At 32.6% G+C, this 23,262-nt stretch overlaps 1 protein-coding gene and 1 non-coding gene across 2 annotated transcripts in view; both read left to right on the top strand.

Annotated features, from left to right (window-relative positions):
• Positions 1-23,262, top strand: part of ST8SIA4 (ST8 alpha-N-acetyl-neuraminide alpha-2,8-sialyltransferase 4) — a 90,213-nt gene that overhangs the window by 34,010 nt on the left and 32,941 nt on the right. The window contains exon 4 of the mRNA XM_090279012.1: positions 8,808-9,101. Coding sequence (XP_090135138.1) covers positions 8,808-9,101 — 294 coding nt within the window. The remainder of the gene's footprint in view (positions 1-8,807; positions 9,102-23,262) is intronic.
• LOC150008759 (U6 spliceosomal RNA) lies at positions 13,509-13,615 on the top strand. Its single transcript, XR_016511615.1, has one exon. It is a non-coding gene; the product is annotated as a U6 spliceosomal RNA (small nuclear RNA).

Genomic DNA, 23,262 nt, shown 5'->3' with positions numbered 1-23,262 from the left:
ACTTGAAAGAATTATTTTTAAAAAGGCTTTAGTCTGTTTTAGTTAGCACAGCTTCTGAAAATTAAACATTGTAACAACTGTGGTTAAAATTCAGTTTTCAGCTTAACACATTTGTTTTCCTTAGCTCACCTCCCAAAACACACTATGTCAACTTTCTAATGCAACATCCTTAACATGTTTAACAGAACTAACAGTTAAAAATAAATGTTGAAGTGAGTGTACAGGGAATCAGAAGATTTAGTGCAGAGATCCAAACTGACATCCTGAGAGCTCAATTGTGGTGGTAGACACATCGATGTTGTTGTTTGGTGTTTATCAACATTGACCCAGGAGAGGCTATCCTCTTTAAATTGGGAAATATGTAAAAAATATTACACACTTTTCAAAGTTATATTAACCTCTGGTTTAAGGGCCTGCATGTTTTCAAGACCTGGTTTGGAGCATCAGCAGTGCTTCTAGAAGCCTGAGCGATCAAATACTGTTCTAAAACGTTTGCATTTCACTCACACACAGTACACAGAATACCTCTCATTATTATTATGGTTAACTTTTCTAATTTCTTTAAAGAAACCAACTCTCTGCAAACAACTAAATTTGACAGAATTTCATGAATAGTAGAATAAATGTATAAGCAAATATTTTATTTAATTATTTTTATATTTATTTATTTACTTATTTTTAGAGAGAGGGGAAAGGAGAAAGAGAGGGAGAGAAACACCACTGTGTGGTTGCCTCTCACTTGCGCCCCCAACTGGGGACCGGACATTCAGCCTAGTCATGTGCCCTGACTGGGAATCGAACCAGTGACACTTGGCTTGCAGACCGACTCTCAATCCACTGAGCCACAGCAGCCAGGGCTTATAAGCAAATAGTTTAGAATGCTGCAGTGGAAGCAAACAGTTCTGCCAAAGAAATCATTGCAGTAGGTATTAACCTTTGCATTTTAACAACAGTTACGGCTTTTGTTTTAGATTAGAGGCTAGAATGTCTTTTAGAGGGAGATCATGTCAGGTAAATGCAGCATCTTAAATAAAGAGACACAGAAAAGTACATGGAGTAGTCTGATTCTGGAAAGCAAGGGTAGGGACAAGTAATAAAACCCTAGACTGGTCTCACTGAAGATTTTTTGTTAGGCTAGTAAGATGACCAAATGTGCATTTTAATAAGATGATACCATTCTTGAAATAGAGAATGATTATGTTGGAATCTTTGTGTTAAAGAACTGGTTAGAGCAGTAATTTTCAATGTTCTTCATCTCAAGACATATATAAAATAATTACTAAAATTCTGCAGTACACCAAAAATATATATATTGCCAATTTGATGGAAAAATAGGTATAATTTTGATTCATTCATACCAGACTGCTTATTGTGTTAGCTGTTGTCATTTTTTAAATTTGACAATCTAAGGAAAAAGAGATCAGTTTCCCTAACTAACTAATCAGGTATTGCATATTTAAAAAATTCTGTGGCATACCAGTGTGCCTCTTGCACCATACCAGTTGAAAATCACTGGGTTAGAGCAGTATTTTTCAATATTGTTTATAAAGATGCATTGTAAGAGTATGTGCAAGATATTATGTGAAAGAAGACCTGAAATTTTCTATTATAATTCATTCTATTCTTTACCATTTGTTAAAAATTGCTGATCAATAACCCCGTATTTAATTAATGATCCACCAATGAGCCTAGCTAATTGTTTAAAAAATAATTAATTAGATTATTGTAATGATAGTTCAGAGAAATGTGGTACCTGAGCTGAGAAAATATTAATAGAAATAAAGAACATAATCAGGAAAATTTTCTGAGAGGAATTTTCAAGGCTTTGTAATAAATCTGATATGGAATATAAGGAATTACAGAGACCAAGAACTTTGAGTAAGTCAAAAATGTGACTTTCTTCTAAAAGAGAGCACTTAGAATAAATATGATGTAATGAATGTGAAGTTCCCTTGGCCTAACTTATGATATCAGAAAATAAAACATTCATTTTTATCCACTCATAATACAATACTGCTCTGAATGTTTGATTGGTATCAGAATGCCTAAATCTCTGTCCATATACTAACTTTCTTTGCAGGACAAAGTGTCAAATAAATCATATGTACTAAGTTGGAGAAATAATTTCTCAACCATAGATTGTACTTTCAAAGAAAGTAAGTAGAAAAATATATTTATAATTTGACAAACAAGAAAATTAAATATCAAGACTATGGTACTGTGACAAGTTTGGTGGGTAATCACAAAAAGTTAGAAAACTTTGTTCTGTCTAATATTTAAGATGTTCACAATCAGTCATTGAGTCAACCATTGTAGCCCATATTAGTCTCAACGGTGCCTAAATTCCAGACAAAATGTTTTTTAAATGGCCTATAAATAGATATTTTGTCAACACTGTTGCTCAGTAAGTTCTCCCTATCTGACAGGCTCTTTAAATTGCCTGCATACATTGCTTTCAGCTCTCACAACAGGTTGTAAGAAGAAAGAGCAGGCAAAAAAGAATGGAATACTATGCAGCAGAAAGAAAGAAGGAACTCCTACCATTTGCAACAACATGGATGGAACTAGAGAGAATTATGTTTAGAGAAATAAGCCAGGCAATGAAAGAAAAGTACCATATGATATCATCTGATAGAGGAGACTAAAGAACAACACAAAAAAATGAAAAAAATTAAACAAGGAACAGAGTAGCAATTATCAAGGAGGCGGGGGGGGAGAAGGGGGGCAAGGAGGGGAAGGGTTTAGCAAAGGAACTAGTATAAATAACCCATGGACATGGACAATGAGGTAGGGAATGACTGGGGACAAGGGGTGGGCTGGGTGGGGGGAAGCAATGGGGGAAAAAATGAAATGACTGTAATAGTAAAACAATTTCAAAAAGAAAAGAAAGAAAGAAAGAAAGAAAGAAAAAGAAAGAAAGAAAGAAAGAAAGAAAGAAAGAAAGAAAGAAAGAAAAAAAGAAAGAAAGAAGGAAAGAAGGAAAGAAGGAAAGAAGGAAGGAAAGAAGGAAAGAAAGAAAGAAAGAAAGAAAGAAAGAAAGAAAGAAAGAAAGAAAGAAAGAAAGAAAGAAAGAAAGAAACAAAGAAAGAAAGAACAAAAGAAAGAAACAAAGAAACAAAGAAAGAAAGAAAAAAGAAAGAAAGAAAGAAAGAAAAAATAAGAACCAAGAACCACGGGCTAGAGCAGAAAGATGACATGGTGTTTGAGACAGGACTCCACCTTTCTTCCAGGTCACATCACCTGAATAAACCTCTTTCCTTTTGCACCAGCAAAAAAAAAAAAAAGAAAAAGAAAGAAAGAAAAGAAGAAAAAAAGAAAAAGATGAACATTTGCTAATATTTATTATCAATTCTAAGCAAGCAATTCTGAGAGGCTATTTAGATTTTTTGTTTCATTTTTTTCCCAATAGCATGCCAATCAGTGCTGATAGGCTCAATTATAGAAAAAGTTGGATCTCAGAGAGGTTATTAACTTGCCTGTGGACACAGATTGGAATGTGAACACCAATGCCCATACAGCTACTATTTCAAAAATGGCTGAGGGCAGAAACTAAGCTGAAAACATTTTATTTCTTAAAATATAAGCCAATGTTGGATATTATTTTAGGTGCATATTTAACATTTTATTTTATTAGCACAATTTAGCTTTTTCTTGACATATCTTCCCCTTCAGTTCTCCTCCCAAACTTAGTTATTAAATAATATCTGTGTAGTTGTAGCAGATTTTCCTAATGACTCCATTTGGGTTTTGACTGAAGTGTGGAAATGACATAGTCTAATATATTTCTCAGTACTCTCATCTTTGTCTTCTAGAATGAGTTTGATTTTTTTTCATTCTGAAATTTCCCTAGAAATAATATGACACTGTTCTTCATAACCTTGCCAGTAATGTAAACAAATCTGGATTTGTGAAAAATTTCCCCTTCTGTTTAGTCAGTTATTTTCATGATATGTGTCATTAGTAATTATTTCTATGAAGTTTAGGGTTTTCTTATTATTTTATTAGCAAGCATAAAATGTAATGTGTATATATTTGTATTCATTCACCATATTGAAAAATCAGATCTTCAACATGATATTTCATCTCTATTTCTTACACTTTGCTTGCCAGCATTTTGAAAGATTTCACTCTCAATAATCTTAAGTATGAATAGTATTTTCATATTCATAAATGATTTTGTTTAATAACTGCTCAGGATTTGGGGAGAGTTGTAACTGAGTTGCTTTATATCATATGCTTAAGTCTTCAGGATCTGAGACTATCACCTAAGCCTAAATGTAAACTATTCTTTCTCCTACAGGAAGTTGGGTTGAAGGGTGAATATATAGACATTTCCTCTGACTCTGAAAGAAATCACATGTGTAAATAATGTAACTTAAAACTTCTGTGCTGGAGTTATTCTAAAGTAGCTGTGCTTTTCTTTTATATGCATTATGTCCTTGGAATGTTTATTAGCCACTTTGACCTTAGTTCTTCATCTTTAAAGTGGAGATAATACTACTCCTTACCTCAAGGTATTGCAAAAGAGTATTGGTTTCACATCTATTTGGGGCCTACTACCCTCACCTCAGGAAAGTCAGAGAGACTGATAAATTGCATGTTTCATCTTCCCCTAGTGATTTTGAGTGGGTGACCCTAAATTCTAAAACACCCAGCTATCAAACAATATTTGTTCTCTTGGCTCTTCAAGCTCAAAGCAAGGTGAATGTAGATAGAAATCATAAGCTTCCTCTGGGGGCAGAAAAGAGAAAAGGCTAGCTCCCTGTTCACTGTTGGTTGAAAATGTGGTTCCATTGGTAATAATGTTTTGGGCTAAGGTATTTCAGTGCTTATACAGAGAAACACACAGTGGGATTGGCCAAAGGAGAAAAAAGATGCAAATTGTGCATTTGGAACTTGTCTGAACATTTACTAATCATGAGAAAGTGTAGAGTTTAGTCTGTAATATAGTCAGTATAGTTTCTTCTCATTTAATTTATATTACATGTGTAAAGAAATAATTGATAACTTCCTATATCACAGTACATACTATTTTACCTCAGTATCATGGATGACTAGTCCTGTAGCTAACACAAATATAGAAGATGTACTATGGGAGGAATAAAGACATGGCTAAATGAATATTGTTTTAATGATATTACTAATAATAAGTGTCAAGGTTATATTTTGGCCAGATCATACCATTGTAAAAGAAATCATTATCAGATAGTAAGATAGCTGGAAAATAATTCTGAGCATGTGATGCGGTGTTTTCACAATGAACTCTCAAGAGAACTGTTGAGCTATTGAAAGAGGGGCCTCTTATTTGCTTACTTAGTCTGTTGAACTATCACTTAAGGAAAATGGCAGAGAATATTGACAAATCTAAAAGGTAAGTCTTCCTAGGGAATTCTGTGGTCTTGAGGTGTTATACATGAAATGAATTAAATGAATGAATATTCAAATGAATTTCTTAAAATTATGTGGCCTTGAAATAAATGGAAGTACCTTCAGTTCTGCATAAAAGGGCTGTCGAAAGGCAATCACATGTAGTATGAGATCACAGAAGATGTAGTATCAGATCACAGAAGAAATTTAAGATGTCTAGAGAATAAGAGGACACAGCTACATTTCTTTAGGATTTTCAGCAATGATGGAAAATAAGCACAAATAAATTGAAAATTGAGCAGCTTAGAATAAGCAGGTGGTTTGGTCAATATACCTTATTCTGTGTATATGTCTTCAGGTTTTAGTATGTCAAAACTAGTTGGACAGTGAAAAATTAATTTGGCTAAAGAAATAGAGCTTATGTATATTAAATATTCTTATGTAGTCAGTAGTTTTGACTCACAAAGTTCATCATTTAAAAATTGTCCACTCTTAAATTGTATAAGATTAAGAATAAAGTCTAAAATAATGTGTTACTTCATAAAGGCTTGCAACACATTCTGGCTACTTTTAAATATTACAATCCTTAAGAATATTTAAATGAAGGAAAATTAAGAATGTGTGATAGGAAACCTATTCATAATCTTGTTCAATCAGCAGTATTGCTACTAGTATCTCTATGAGGTTCACAACAAGTCTACTGAATTGCTGGAGTACAACACAGCTGGTTCCTTATCCTGGTTTGTTATTTTGGCTTACTTAATGCCTGCCCTGATTATGTGGCATTCAGCTAATTATATGACTAAATATCTGACTCACCCACAGAGTAGTTAATTTACTGGCCACATATGGACATGATACTAATCTTCCCTTCCAATGAAAACTTAGACATAGTTGCTCTAAGGAAAATCAACCAGCCAGACTTCTGGGGCCAGAATAGATTCTATTTTACTATGTGTCCTTCTGTCATGCTATTTTCAGTGTCACTATTTCCGTTCCTCACAAAGTCTGGTTGGGCTCTGTTTAGGTCATGAAAATTTACAATAAAGCTCATGTGGATTAATTGCTCTTTGATCTCCTGGTTCCTTTTAGTTAGCACTGTGGTCACTTAGAATTATCTGATAGCATCAAATATGTTGGTTTATCTCCTAGATCAATCCTATTTTCCAGAAGTGTTCTTCTATTAGTTTCCTTTTGCTTCCAAGGTACAAAATAGCTATTTTTCAATACCCAACTTTATTCACGAACGTCATTTTAGCTCTGAAATGACATGTGGGCAGACAATCCTGTTTCAGAAACATGCCAAGTCAGTCCTAAAAGAGCAGTCTTAGTGAACTTGGTAGTGAAATAACTTTTAAATACGTGATAAGAAAAAGTAATAAAAAGCATAAAGTAATTATGTGATCTTTTTTCCTGAAAAGATAATTCAGTAGAATGTTATTTTTGTTTTCTTAATCTGGGTTAGCTCAGATAATTTTTACAAGTATAGAGAAAAATATTTCCATGGTGGAAATCTTCTGAAAATAATTGCTGAGGATTTATTGTAGCATTAAGATATATCTATAGCCATCTCTCCTGACAGGAACATGTTAAATGTAATGTTAACAGGTGTTGTCTATTTTTTACCTAAGGAAGTAGAAGTGTTTATAATAAAGATGTTCAGAATGCATTTTCTCCACAGTATCTTAATTCATCTTATAATCTGCTCGGTTAGAATTTTAGACTATCTTTAGAGCTGGTGTGGAGTGCATTTTTGGACTTCAGAAATTATATGTCCTCAGTCTTCCATGAGTTCCATTATTGGATGTTCACTTTGGCTTCTGTTCACATGTAGCTGTTCTTTTCCAGGGTAATTCTATTCATAATATTCTGACTATGGTAGTAATAAATAATATCTAATATCAAACAGTGCATGGGTCATGGGTGGAGAAAAAAATACAATCTCATATATTATAGTGGGTATAATTAAATATGTATAACTTGAAAATATTATTTCTAAATAAATGATGTGCTAATTTTTATTTGTTTTCTCTCAGTAGCTCATCCTGGATAATACAAGCTTTGCTTTATAGTGTAAGATGAAAGATATTTGTTGTGGTAGCTAAATGATTTCAGAGATGTAAGAATAACACGTATTAATTAAAAGAGATAAGAAGAGTATACAAGCCAGTATTTTTTATAGCAGAGCATACACTTTACTTTTTAATTAAATTTATCTTGTTTGAGAATTTAATTAATATAGCAAAAGAGAAATGTGAGAAACTTTCATAATGCAGTCAAATCTGTAAAATGCAAAAAGAGGAAATCAGTTTATTTTCCCTTCCCCTGCAAGGCTGATATAAGGAAACGAAAAGCAAAGAAGAAGAAACTCTGTGCCTATACACATGCATGTGTGTGTTTTCATGAAGGTGTAGATTAAATAGATACATATGATTTTTTTTCCAAATTAGCAAAATCTTGTTTGTTAAAAATCTAATTTTTCACTACTCAACTAATTAAAATGTACCTTTCTTAGCAAGTTAAAATATTATAAACTAAAAGACTATTTTTTAAGTATACATAGATTTATGTAACAGAATTAGAACAGCATCACAAATCCATTGAAGACAAAATTTTAGGTGCTTTCCAAAGCTTTCTTGTAATATAAGAATGAAATCAGCTTTCAAGAACAGTATCAGGCTAAGGCACTTTGCAAGGTTCTAGAGTTTCAGTTGTGAGAACAGGACAACCAATCTGTCCCTCCTCCACAGAGGGCACATGGCTTGTTAGCAGGAAAAAACAAGCATTTTGAGGATGTACTAAAAGAAACAGAAAGATACTTGACCCTATAGTAATGGCTTTTGCACAGTTTTCAACATCTCAAAATGGCATATTTAATGTGAGAGCTCCATTTTTCTTACTTTTATTTGCCATTTAGGCCTCTAGAAGGCAATTATAATATGTGTGTGCAAAATGCTATAAAGAATTATAGTTTTCCCTTAACACCAGGATACAGAAAAGCCATCGTCACTTATGTTTAGAAAGCTGTGAAATAAGCTTGACAAGTGGTGCAGATTGGAATATCAGGTCTCATGTGTTTCACTTACAGCATATGGTTTAGACTCCATACTGCATGACCACAACATCATAAATTCACTTCTTAGGAATTCATATTGTGTGGCTTTATGAAGATAGAAAGCAAAGAATAGTCTTAAACAACAGGTTGAATTAATATAAATGGCAATTCGAGCCCTGTATCAGGAGTGCACATCTTCTCTTGAAGACAATATTACTTTTGCATAGTGATTTGTTAAAAATATAATTTTAGCAGATTATATTTTTATCCCCACATGATTATAAAAATGATGTTAATTTCTCATTCTTCTTTCCATACACACCATTTTAGGAATAAATGTTTCATGTTTATTTTTCATTTGTTCATTGATTTTTTTTCTCTTCAGGTGTAATCTAGCTCCTGTGGTGGAGTTTGCTGCAGATGTGGGAACTAAATCAGATTTTATTACCATGAATCCATCAGTTGTGCAAAGAGCATTTGGAGGCTTCCGGAATGAGAGTGACAGAGAAAAATTTGTGCATAGACTCTCCATGCTGAATGACAGCGTCCTTTGGATCCCTGCTTTCATGGTCAAAGGAGGAGAGAAGCACGTGGAGTGGGTTAATGCATTAATCCTTAAGAATAAACTGAAAGTGAGAACTGCCTATCCATCATTGAGACTTATTCATGCTGTCAGAGGGTAAGTGTCTGGAAAGGACCAGTCTGTCCTTGGCACCATGGAACACATAACTACACATTTTCCCTAGGCAGGGAAAAGCCTCAATAAAATCTCCCAACGGATAGACATTTCCATTGTTTTACAATGGCTACTCTATTCACCAACTTGAAATTTGTTTATGTGCTGTAATATTTTAGCTCAGTTTTTCTTAAAAGGCAAATATTTGAACTTGACACTTTTATGTAGATCTGCTCATGAACAAACTACTGATTTTTTATATTTTTCTCTGGGTTAAAGAATAATAAGAATACATAGTAAAATTGATGAATTTTGGGGAAGAAAATAACAGAAGTGCTAAATGGCTAGTGGGCAATATTGTGGAAACATAAATGTTAAATGTATTTGAGGAGCAATTAAAACCCATCTGTAGTGAAGAAGCCTACTAGAGATAGAGAAGGCTGGCTGAGATAATAATTTTGGCTTCCCCCCAAAAGTTACAGATGCTATTTTTATGACTTTAGTAAACATTTCCCTTTTATTAACTTAAACACAAAAGGCAAACTTAAGAAATGGACTCTTGTTGAAAAGAGGCAAATGACCAAAATACCAAATTTAGCTGTGTGCGTGTGTGTGAAATACATAACACAATGATAAGCAATAATGTGCATTTATTGAATATCTATCTACTGATCAGATGCTGTAGAGACAAAAAACAAAAAACAAAAAGAACCGGCCATGGTTTTAAATGAATGCATAGGCTTTATGGTGGAAACAGAGGTATGCACAACTAGCTAAGGCATAAACACATGATCAGGGAGTATGTTGTCAAGAGTGTAGAATATATCCCTCAGGTTAACAAGGAAGTCTTAAAAGTCTAACATTTGATGCAGACTTTAAAAATAACAATTCTCAGGGGAGAGAAAGAGAAAACCAAAGAGAAGCTATTGCATCATTAGAACAAACAGAGACAGAAAGTCACTAAATACACAGTAAACTTTTGGACTATTGTGGAGCTTTGTAATATAGAGTTGAAAAAATTACTTGTGATCTGAATCAGTTTTATCCTACATTAAGCACAGTTAGCTGTGTGAATTTAGGAGAGTAACTCTTGTAACTTCAGACTCTGCATTGGTAAGGAGAGGTGTGAGAGGGATGAAGACCAATTAGGCTTTTTAAACTAATTTACTCATAAGATAATAAAAACATAGAACATGACCAGTGGACATAGAAAGGAAGGGCAAGTTCAGGGGACCAACCAAATACAGTGACTAAAAGTCCTGAAAGACAATGGTTTTCCAAGCCCGGAGCTAAAAATAGTTTGTTCTATATACTATAACTGGGACTGGGCAAGTGTTTTCATTCGTTTTTTTTATTGAGATACTATACTCAAAGATTTACCATTTCCTTGTTATGACTCCATATAGTTTCTTGGATTGTGTAATTCTGTGCACAATTAAATTGCGTTCTTATAATTAGATCATTTTTATTCAACAGTGATTTCCTCCCCATTAACGCATGACAAGCACTGATCTCCATAGTTCAGCCGTTCCTTAAAGTGTCATATAGTTAGAATCATGCAGTATATATCCCCTTTACATTGGCTCCTTTTACTTAAAATATGCTTTAAAGATCCCTTCATGTCTCAGTGCTGAATAATATTCCATTGCCTGGATGTACCAATTTATTTATTCATTCTTTGCTTGATTTCAAGTCTTGGGAATTATGAATAAAGCTTCTGTAAACATCTGTGTGCAGGTTTTTGGGTAGACATAGTTTTCAGCTCATTTGGGAAATTACCAAGGAGTATGGTTGCTGGATCTTATAATAGGAGAGGGTATCTTTAGTTTTGTAAGAAATTTCCAAACTGTCTTCCAAAGTGGTGGTACCATATTATATTCCCACCAGTAATGAATTAAATTCCTGTAGTTCCACATTCTCACCAATATTTTGTATTTCCAGTGTTCTAGATTTTGGTATGTTCTGTCTGATATCTTAATTTGCATTCCTCTGATGGCATATGATGTGGAGCATCTTTTAATGTGCTTTTTGCCATCTGTTGCTTTTCTTTAGTGAGATCTTAAGGTCTTTGGCCCAGTTTTTAGTCAAATTGTTACTTTTCATATTGTTGAGTTTTAAGGGTTTTCTATTTTGGAGATAACTGTTCTTCATCAGATACATCTTTTATAAATATTTTTCCCAGTCTATGGCTTGTCTTCTCATTCTCTTGACATTGTCTTTGCAGAACATAAATTTATTATTTTTAATGAAGTGCCAATTATCAATTATTTTTTTCATTGATCATGCCTTTGGTGTTATATCTAAAACATCATTGCCAAACCCAACATTATCTAGATTTTCTTCTAAGAGTTTTATAATTTTGCATTTTACATTTATATCTGGCATCTATTTTGAGGTAACTTTTATGGAGGGTGTAAGATCTGTGTGTAGAATTTTTTTTTTTTGTATGTAGATGTCCCGTAGTTCTAGTACCATTTGTTGAAAAACTATCTTCATTGTATTACCTTTGCTTCTTTATCAAATAGTAGTTAACATTATTTATATGGGTGTTTTTCTGGGCTCTTTATCTGTTCTGTTGATCTATTTGTCTATTTACCCACCAATATCTGATAGTCCTGATTATGTAGCTTTATAATAATTCTTGAAGTTGGGTAGTGTCCACTGACTTTTTATCCATCAATATTGTGTTAACTCTTATGGGTCTTTTGCCTTTCATATAATCTTCAAAATTAGAAATTTTGTTCCTTAGAAACTAGTTTATATTTTTTTCAGCTTACTATCAATAGTAAAACATAAAATAAGAAATGTTGTTCAGATAGGGCATTTTCAATTAATTAGAATCCAGATAGAATTATGTATTATTAACAACAATGAATTCATATGGGCATTTTACAGCTATATTAGAAATAGAAAGTATACAACTTTTAATAATTAGTTCATCAGCACTCTGCTTTTATATTTTGAGCACTTTTCTTCCATAATCATTATGAATATAAACTACTTCACAAATTCCTAAGCATTTTATTTCAAAGAGCAACAAGACCAAACTTCTGACTACTGGTTATGTCAATGGTATGCTTCCTTTTGATGCCTGTGCTTTAGGTGTTTCTGACAAGACTTACCTTCATGAAAAACTTGCCTTGCTACTTTCCTGGTCATGTATCTCTCTGCATGTTCCCCCTGGAATGTCAAGTGATTGAGGTCTAAACTGTGGCCCAGAATATAGAAAGTAGCAGTATAGATGCTTTTCACCTTTCAAATATTTAGGAATTTGTACACATGGTATATGTGAAAGGTAATTTCACTTATGGAATACAGTTAATATATTGATGCACATAGCATAGCATTTTGACATAATGTTTGTACGCTACACAGCTACTAAAATGCTAAAAGGAAATAAGGAAGTGATGAAACAAAGTTCACATGATAAGAAATAAGGGCAAAGTTCCCAAAATATCTGTTCTTTATGTATGTTTTACATCTCTCTGAAATGATTTGGTTAATACAAGTAAGCAAAGTAATTTAGAGATTTTCATATCCTCTGATAATCACTAGAGTTTGATGTTTCTCATGAAAGGTTTGGGACACTTAATACATGCATTTTAGGGTGCACAAAATCACAATGTTAAAGTGTGAAGGCCTTGCCAAGTACTGCAGTTACAAGTAGAAAGTTTAAGTGATTTGGAAAGCAAAGGCTCTTGAATAGAATGAGAATCATTTAGGTAGTTTTTGTTTTGTCAAGCTTCATTATTTAAACTTTTTCCTCTCTGAAAATTATGATGGTTTACTAATTTTAAACATTTATTTATTTGTAGATTTTTTAAAAAGTTCTAAAAATATAATTATCAGTCTCAAGACTCCAAGACATTCTTATGTTTTAATGTATAATTATTATTCCCAAGCCATATTAAGTAAAACAGGAGGGAATAAATGTATCTGGGTTCTAATTTTAAAACATCTTACAAATAAGGAAAGGGTAACTTAACAGGGAAAATTAAAAGATATTATTACAAATTTAAATGTATTCAACTGGTTTGAGATTACAAGCTTTTCATTAGTATTCTTTAGAAGTCCTCCATGTCTACTTATTTTTATTATTATTTTATTATAGCTCTTGTGAAGAATGGGACTATTTTTATATGAGTTTAAGAGTGAAGCAGGGATTTTGAAAATATAAAATGGCTCATTGGAACTTAAAAAATAAAAATCAAGTTTTCTTTTCTTGATGCATTTATAATATTATCAATAAATTAAAACCTCCTAAAAATCATTTAACCTAGTTATTTAATTTAATATATAATCTTAAATTATTATATAGGGCATTCAAAATATTTTTATAAAATATCAAGTGTTAGGCAAAAACATCCTATTTTATAATTAGTGTAATTTGATTAAGAAAAGCTAAGTACTGTGCTTGCTTCGGCAGCACGTATACTAAAATTGGAACGATACAGAGAAGATTAGCATGGCCCCTGCGTAAGGATGACACGCAAATTCGTGAAGTGTTCCATATTTTTATTTTTCAAAATCTATCTCAGTTTCTAGATTATTAATAAAACTTTTCAATAGTAAAAAAAAAAAAAAAAGAGAGAGAGACTAGCTGAGTACTGATTTTAGAGTGGGATAGCTATACTTAATTTTCTATCTTTTAACATGGTAGCAAAAAACAAAACAAACAAAAACCCCTAAAGTTTACTGAACTAAACTTAACTAAACTAAAGTTTAAAAAGTAGATCCTCTTTCGCCACCAACTGCAGTGGATAATTTCTTAAGAATTCTCCCAAGAGATAGATAGATAAATGAGCATAGTTTTAAATTATGTTTTAGATAACTAAGTATATATAAATTCTTAGTTCTAGATTAGAGTCATATATACTCTTGTGTACTTTTTTTTTATATATGCACTTTAGAGAATTTGCTGTTATGGTTCTCATATCCATTCCTCTATTTCTTATTATAGTGCTCTGATCTCGATTCAAATATTTACTTTTAAGAGATTAATTAATTTGTACTTTAGATTTGTTTACAATCAGTCCTGGAAAAATATTCAAACATTTATATTTGAATCTTTTGCTCCTTTGCAATTATTATGAACTATTATTAAAATATTAATAACTGATGACTATTGAGATTGGTAATAGAAATATGTTGTATGATATCACTTTTATAGCAATGCTAAAGTTATCCAACAACTTTATAAACTAACATCTTCAATAAAATGATTTTTAAGAAAAAGATAAATTCAGTTTATGTAGATATTTTAAATTTTGATATGAGTTCTACTTGTGACTTTTATTCTTTAAATTTTAGTCGAGAATGTATGTGCTACCCTCTTTTTTAAACTTTATGTTTATTGTTGACACTATTACAGATGCTCCCCACCCCCGCCTCAATTCCGTCCCTGCTCAACTTCCCCTTCCCTCTGGCCATCGCCACACTATTGTTTGTAGCTATAGGTTGTGCATATATGATCTTTGGCTAATCCCTTCACCTCCTTTCGTCCACTGCACCCCTACCTTTAGCCTTCTGCCAGCTGTCAGTCTATTCATGCCTCTGCTTCTCTTTTGTTCATTAGTTTATTTTGTTCATTAGATTCCACATATGAGTGAAATCGTATGGTACTTGTCTTTCTCTGACTTGCTTATTTAAATTTAGTATATCAGTCTCCATGTCTATCCATGCTGTCACAAAAGGTAAAATTTTATTCTTATTTATGGCCTTGTAGTATTCCATTGTGTAAATATACTACAGCTCTTTTATCTACCCATCTACTGATGGGCACTGTGCAGTTTCCAGACATTGGTTATTGTGAATAATGCTGAATGCAGAGTGGTGCAGCCACTGTGGAAAATAGTGTGGAGTTTCATCAAGAAATTAAAAATGGAACTTCCTTTTGCCTCAACAATCCCACTTCTGGGAATACATCTTAAGAATGCCAAAACACCAATTTGAAATAATATGGGGATTCCTTTGTTCATAGCAACATTATTCATATGCTATCCTTATATGTGACCAATATTCCCGATGTTTTTTGCTTGAAGAATAATTTAACAACTACAAAAAATGTGTAAGTGTGAGATAAATTGACCACATTACTGCTTTCACTATACTCAGAATTAAGATTTTTATTTGAAATGTTTTATGTACCCCTCATATTAGAGTTCATAGATACATATTGCAGAGTATGAGAAAATGTTCATACTCTCTTTAAAACATGTTTTTATATTGATGCAAACAGAGAACATTTACTAAGAGAATGTTCAATAATTATTTAAGGGTTTGAGTTCCAAGAAAGGTCAGAACAACTTCTCTTATTCTGACTGTAGACAAGACTATTTTCAATCTTGAGTCTCATATTTGTATTCTTTAAAATGTGGATATTGACATAAAAAAGCATTTGGATTAATCTGGTCTTTAAGTTTTACTGGTTCTGTACTTTATTCTTACTACAGTGAGTATTCAAACCACTACAATAAACCTTTGTACTTGATTTTCATAAATATCCTCAGGAATGTATTCTCTATAACCTAAAAGAGGTTCATTTAACTTTTAATCATCACAGTAATGGGGGTGATTTATTAAACATTCCTGCTGTAAAGATATTTCTCTTGTAATTTAAGTATTATTCATATTCTTCAGTACCATAATTTAAGTAACCCACCCTAATCTAATGTTTAGTATTAACAGTAAAAGATGCACACACACACACAAACACACAAATATGTATATAGATAGAGAGATAGATATAGATTATAGATATAGATATAGATATAGAAGATATAGGTATATGTGTTTGTTATGATGCCATTTAGTCTATTGAATATATTCTTTTTTTGATTTCTGAAATTGTTAAACTTTTTAAAGATTATAACTTTGTTTATAAATGAAAATTATGGAAAATTATTTCTGAAGTAGTATATGCTGCATATATGAAAAATAAAAGTAGTATACACATTTGCTATATATACACACAATATATAATAATATTTAATATACTATTAATATTTCATATATACTTACAAAGTATGTAATACAATGTAATGTTATATATAATTAGAGAATATATAAATATCAATAGTGTGTATGTATGTATATATAAAACAACTTATTTCATGTAAGTTGCTTTGCTAGACCTTTTGCATGTCAGACACAGGATCAATAATACATTGACTTTCCTTATAATTCTGATACAGTGTTGATTCATATTCAATTTTTTGTCATGTGGGATTTTGAAAAGTTGATTTTGTTGTGCTTAATATATAGCAAAATTCTCATAGTTTATATTTATGTTGTTGGTATTTGTTGTGCTGTCTTGAATTTATTCCTGGTAATTTCTTCTTGTGTTGGGGGGATAAGTATTTTTTACACAATTACTCTGACTAAATAACTTTTAAATAATTTTTATTCAGAATATAAGACAATATTCTAATTAATCTGCATATTTCATGAGTAGTATACTTATTTTTTCATTTTTGTAATTAAATAAAATTATGTTGAACAATGAGGTATCACTTAATATACTCTCATATTTTCCAGAATTTTGCTGGATCATTGATGTTTCCTTATGGCATGCAGCCAGTAAACTGGCTGATTCATAATTTAATGATCACGGTGATAATTCCTGCTTGTTGATTTAAATGTAGGCAGAAATAACAAGCATTACTGAAGTCGAATAAAGTGACATTTCTAGCTAACCTCTTATCTATGTAGCTGTCACTCTGTTGTAAAATATTTCATTGGTCCAGTATAACTATTAAAAGAAGCATACATTAGTTGCTAATATGTGCTTTTTATGTGGCTCTTAACAAATAAACAAATTGTATTTTCACACATCTTCCAGCATCAGCTATTATTCCAGTTTTAAGATGAACACAAAAATACTATTTCTTAGACTTTAGTTACTGCGATCATCTTTCATACGTGAAAATTTGTCAATTTTAAAAGAGTCTACCCAGAAATGCCTATAAAATTAGATTGATCCTTTGCAAGCTAAATTCATATGAATGGCACATGCTTGCACAAGAATTTGAGTCAGTCTAGGTTCCAAATAGAGCCTCCAGTAGAAATGTAGGATGGAATAGAACATTAGCAGACTTCAGGAAACAAGTTCATCACTGTTGTTCAAATGAATTGTTTTGGAATATTGAATCAACTCAAAGTCACTTATGTAAAAGCAATTTAAAGAATAATTTTAAAAATGGATATATTCATTCCAAATGCTTTCTGAAAATGGCTTACTTGTTCTAAATTTAGTCTTATGCCAAAAACATTTTCATATGGTTTCTATTTTGACCAACAACATAGCTATAGTATTTCTTTATGAAGCATGTATCCTCTGTTAATGTTTTTGAGTAAACACTGCATTATAAGTATTTTAAGCCTCATATTTTCATTATGGAGTACTTCTTCCCTTGCAGGAGACTTGGCTATCCCATTTCCTGATATCTTAATCTGTTTGCTCTTGAAGTTATGTTATTATTTCCCAGCAGCTCCCACCATTCATATATCATCCTGGAATATGAAAATAGAAATAGCTTATATCTCAGAAGTCATTCACAGGCGTGTGGCTCAAACAGAAACCTGTAGGAAACAGAGTTCCCAACATGCTTTCCATTCTTGGGTCTCTCATTGAAACTAAAAAGCTCTGCAGAATATCAAGAATATCTTTTCAGAAGTGGGGAAGCCTTCATGGCATTCAGTAACATTGACATATCCTGTTTTTTCTCCTTGGTATGCATTGTTCTCTCTTTTCCACTTGGATAATTTCTACTCCTTCAGCAAATTTCAGTTGAAAGGTAAGTTCCAATTGGGCACAATTTCTTACTCTTGGCCCTTTCTCTGAGGTAGATTTGGGTGTCTCTTCTCTGTATTCTCTTCACAAGGGATGGATGTCTCTAATAAACATTCATCAGAATGTATGATTATTGTTCATTTCGTTCTCTGCCTGTTTATATTGTAAAGTTCACAAGAGCAAAGACTGATTTATTTATCTCTTTACCTTAGAAGCATGATAGCCCCATACTTGTCATGGTTCGGGCTGAAGCACAGGTATAGAAGGGTGGATAAAGAAGTCATGAAAAGGGCGAAGTTGTGTTGACTTTGGTTTAGAATTTTTTAATTCACACCCAAGGATATGTTTATTGATTTTAGATAGAAAGGAAGGGATGCGCACATGAGAAAGAGATAGATCAAAGTGAGAGAAACATCTATGTGAGAAAGAATCATCTCTGTTGCCTCTCATGCATACCCTGAATGGGGATTGAACCTGCAACCTAAGTATGTACCCTGACCAGAATGGAACCTGCAATGTTTTTGTGCACAGGAAGAAGCTCCAACCAACTGAGCCACCCAGCCAGGGCTAGGATTACTTCTTTAGAGCAATCAAAGAAGCAGGTTAGTAAGTCAAATGGAAGAAAAAAATGTAATCTTCTAGCTACCACTGGAGATCATATTCACACTTTAGCTTATGTTGAAACACAAGAAAACAATTCCCATAAGGAAGGCTTGAGTCATAAAAAGTGAGGATTGAATATGGATGTTTTGTTTTGCCAACAATAAACTGGTACATATTAAGAACCAACTTGTGTCCAGTATCTACAAAATTGTGAAAACAATGCTTACTGAATTTTACCTGCCTAAAGTGTTGTTAGAATGAAAATATAAGATTAGATTCTGATTAAAAAATAAATAGATCATAATAATGAAGTATGACACTTGGGAACATTTGTACTGCACATTTGAAATTCATCTTATCCACCTGAGAAAATTGCCATAGTTTTATAATTTAGTAACTTAGTATTATTTTTTGAATTTTATCTTGAGTATTCTTTCAAAATCTGATATATCTAATATTTATATACATATATACCTCTATGTACATATATGAGGTCTGTCCATAAGGTATCCGGCCATGTAATATGAAAAATAGAGATATTTATTGAAGAAGATACAAGAAACATTATACATAGGATAATGACACCTCAGTCCCCTTCAACTGGGACCTCACACAGTTCTCCCAATTGTAATCAACTGCTCTACTTTATTTTCCTGAATCTCATCGATGGTCTGAAATCTCTTCCTTTTCAAAGGTGATTTTAGTTCTGGGACAAGCCAGAAGTTGCAGGGCACCAAATCTAGGCTGTACGGGCAGAGGTGGGGGTGGGCTGAGTCACCTGGGTGATTTGATGTTTTGCCAAAAAACTCTGCACAAGACATGATGCTTGAGCAGATGCTTTGTCATGCTGAAGCTGCCAATCACCAGTTGCCAATAGCTGTGGCCTTCTGAATCATCTGAATAGTTTCCATGGAGGAATGTTCAAACTTAATGCAAAATTTGATGCAGATTCATTGATCGACTCGCTCACTCATTTTGAATGCGACAATCACACAATATACATGCTCACTCAATGGCATCCTCACTGACTAATACAGTGAAGTTATCATCGTTCACACATGCACATTCCAGTCCATTCTCCTTGGCTACCAGGTTACATCCATGTGCCACAAACCATTCTGGTTATGTTTACAATTCTTGGAATATTTCCAGACAGACCTCATATGTATGTATATATATTGAGAGAGTGATAGGAACAGAGAGATATAAATTTATTAATATTTTTAAAACAATTTTTATAGTAATTTTGGGAAGAAAAATTGTTATTTCAAACCCATTAGCCAGAAAAAATAAATTGATTTTCATCATTTTTTAAGATCCAAGACTGAAATTTAGTATTCAGAAAAAGGTTTATACTGCTATATTTAAGTGCTACATAAAAAATTCATGCATTTATTTTATACATTATATTTATTACAATCTTTTGGTTGTTTTATTGCCTTGCTTGCAAGACCCAATCTTGTAATGAGTATTGGTAGAAAGTACATAAATAACCTTAGAAATCCCCTTGTTTCTCTGACCTTTCAGGAAAAAAGAGAAACACTAATCAATATGCAAAATATGTATTAAATTAATCTGCATAAACCTATTCTAACTTAAGTCCAAGAGACTGGGCAATTACTACATTCAGAGATTTCCTATAAACATTAAAAAAATTAGTTGTGAATTTAAAATGAAAAGCAAATATATAATAATGAATTTTTAAGAAGTGGGTATGACAAGATATTCAGTTTGCTTAATAAGGTTATTGAATCAAGTGTCCTATAAATCTTTAAAGATTTATAGTTCCTTTTCTCCTTTAGATAATTTAGCTCTGGTATAGCTTAACAGCAATAGTTTAGAGTAGGTGTTTTCAAGTGACTGATTATAGTCAATCATCTTTTCTGGCTTCTAATATGACTGATCAGATGATCATAGCCTCAGGCTACAACTTCAAAATTATGGTCGTAAATATTTGAAATGCCAAGTCAAGATAATATATTAGAAAAGAAAAGACAAAAGACTTGGAGCTTGCCCACTAGACATTTTATGTTGGAAAAAGTCACTGATAGAGATGTTTGCATATTCAGAGGCCTGTATACCAGCACACCATGATTCCTATTGCCAATAGATCAAAGGGAAAACCATCTTTCTTCCTTTTTCTCTTTGACAGCCTTACCCCCAAATCACTTGAATAACTGGGTAAATAAACATGTTGTGCCAGAACAAGGACTTTGACTATTAAATATTTGTAAAGTCCCTTTAACAATGTCTTTTGGTTCTCTTTTATTGTAGGAAACAACATTGGGAAAATATATTGGTTGTGGGCAGGCTGGAAACTCTTTGTCTTACAGGTTCTTGTTGGAACCATATACCTGGGATTGACTTCTCAGAAAAAAAAAAAAAAGATTTATATTTTCACATTCCATGGGTGAAATGACACAAAAAGGATATTCGCAGAGAAAAGAGAAGAATCAGAATTACAGTATTCCCTCACTTATCATGGGTATCACATTCCTGACCCCCCCACCCGCAAAGTAGGGACCTTACATTTATTCTACACTTTTAAACTTAAGTAACTTTAACGACATACGTATATAGTACCACAAAATTCTGTGATATAGTGAAAAATCCGTGATAAATAATTAAATATAACGTTTTAAAAAATCCCGCAATACAGTGAGGCCGCGATAAGTGAACTGCAGTATAGCGAGGGACTACTGTATAGAGTCCTAGCAAAAACCAGAATTCAGTAGTAAGGGGGAAACCATTGTAGCTGTCTGAGTTTGAAACCCCTGCCAGCTTGCCCTCATCAATGAGCATTTCAAACAGGCTGGGTTAGTCAACGTTCCCCACTAAAATACAGAATGATCTTCCTTCTTAGATATTGATAAGAAAGTGTGCTCTCTCTTCAAGTTAGGGCATCTGTGGTTTGATATGGTTTTCTGAAGATTATATTTAAACACTATGTATGTTTTTTTATATATGGAAAAGATTGTACAATAGCTTATTCTGAGAACCATTCAAATCACATTATATAAGTTGCAAATTCTTATAATTTTTTTTTTTTCCTTAGATCAGTGTTCATTTTCATAATCCTTAACTCCAAATGGTATTATGGTGGGGCTCTCACTGCAGGGGCCTTAAGAACTAAAAAAATACTTTCAATTTTACTTCATTTTTTTATCCTCACCAGAGTACATTTTTTTCATTGCTTCTAAAGAAAGAGGAAGAGAGAGAGAGAGAAACATTGATGCGGGAGAAAATCATTGATTGGTTGCCTCCTGTATGAGCCTGGACCGGGGATCAAACCTACAACATTTTGGCTATGGGATGATGCTTGAACCAACTGAGCCACACCAGCCAGGGCATACTCTTACTATTTTGGACAATTAAGTCTAATAGGAACCCACTTCTTCTTACTTTCAGCTAAAGTTATAATTTTACATTTTATTCAATTAATAATTTAATTCCTCATAGTAGAATTCTGTAAACTTTCTGCAGAAATTATTTTATAACCAAATATAAAATTTTTACAATATGGCAAGCTGGTCTTACATTAAAATACCTGTTTCTTAGTATTGCTTGAGAAAATTATACACTCATTATAAATGTTTGACAGTACCTATTTTAAATAATCAAAATTAAAGAAGCAGTGTTCTGGTGGTATCTGAGCACTTTCCTAAAATGCTCATCTTTGTTTTTCTTCCTAATAGGCATTATTAAAAGAAAGAGAAAGGAAGGAAAGAAGGAAAGAAGGAAGGAAGGACTTGAGACTTTGTGAAGTCCATATGTGTTAGAGTTAAATAATCCAGCAGGTTTTCATTAATAAAAGTCACTACCAGGAAGAATCAGTGCTTCTAAGCACATTTTATAGTTAATTCAGCTGGCAAATATTTTCTTTCCTTTTTTCCTAGAACAGACGTTTACAGCAGAATTGCTGTACTTTCAAAATCAGTAAGCTGATTATTTTATGGAAAATAATTAACACATAATATGTTCTTCATACAAATACTTTAGTAATGCACAAAGCATAGCATTCCTTCCAGACTGGGTAAAATATAAAATACACAACTTTTCATTTAAAAAGTTTATACTGAAGCAGCAATATACTTTAAAACACATCATTCCACGTGTTGAAAAATATGGATAGATGTATTTCTTCACATACATTCTTTCAAGAGCGCATTCTGTGCCAGGAGTTGGGCAAGGTCTGAAGTTGCAGAGAAGATAACAAAAGCATGGGCACCCTCAAGTGATGGAATCCCCACCTTCATAGTCCAGAGATTTACATAAAGAAGGGACAAGGTAATTTGAGAATGCTAGCTCAGTGGATTTGGCAAATATTTGGAGTCCCTCTAGGGAGTTATGTGAGCAGGGTCACTAAATACAGATGACAGAAGAGTTTCCAAGCAGGATTAAAGGTCAGCTAAGAGTACAGACCAAAACTTTACAGTAGTGTCTATTCACAAGTTATATCATAGCTATATACTGTATAATATTCCTCTTTCGACAGAACTAAATGTAGTACCTTCAAAACTTTGCTTGATTAAAAAAATGAAAGAATGAAAAGAATATTAATCCAAGTCCCATGTTACAAAAAGCTTCAGGATGCATGCTAAAATTTATTCTAGTTAGATATGGAAGGTGATAAAAAGAAGCATTTATATGACTACTGAAATGAGTTACCTATTTAGAACCATACAATGTGACAGAAAAAATTATGTTCAGATAGGTTTATGAATCTCTTTTCTTTCTGCACCATGATATATGGTAGGTTTGACATTTCCC

This window comes from Furipterus horrens, unplaced genomic scaffold (assembly GCF_987537825.1).
Source record: "Furipterus horrens unplaced genomic scaffold, mFurHor1.1.pri manual_scaffold_5, whole genome shotgun sequence".
NCBI lineage: Eukaryota > Metazoa > Chordata > Mammalia > Chiroptera > Furipteridae > Furipterus > Furipterus horrens.
This window is presented reverse-complemented; position numbering and strand designations above follow the sequence as displayed.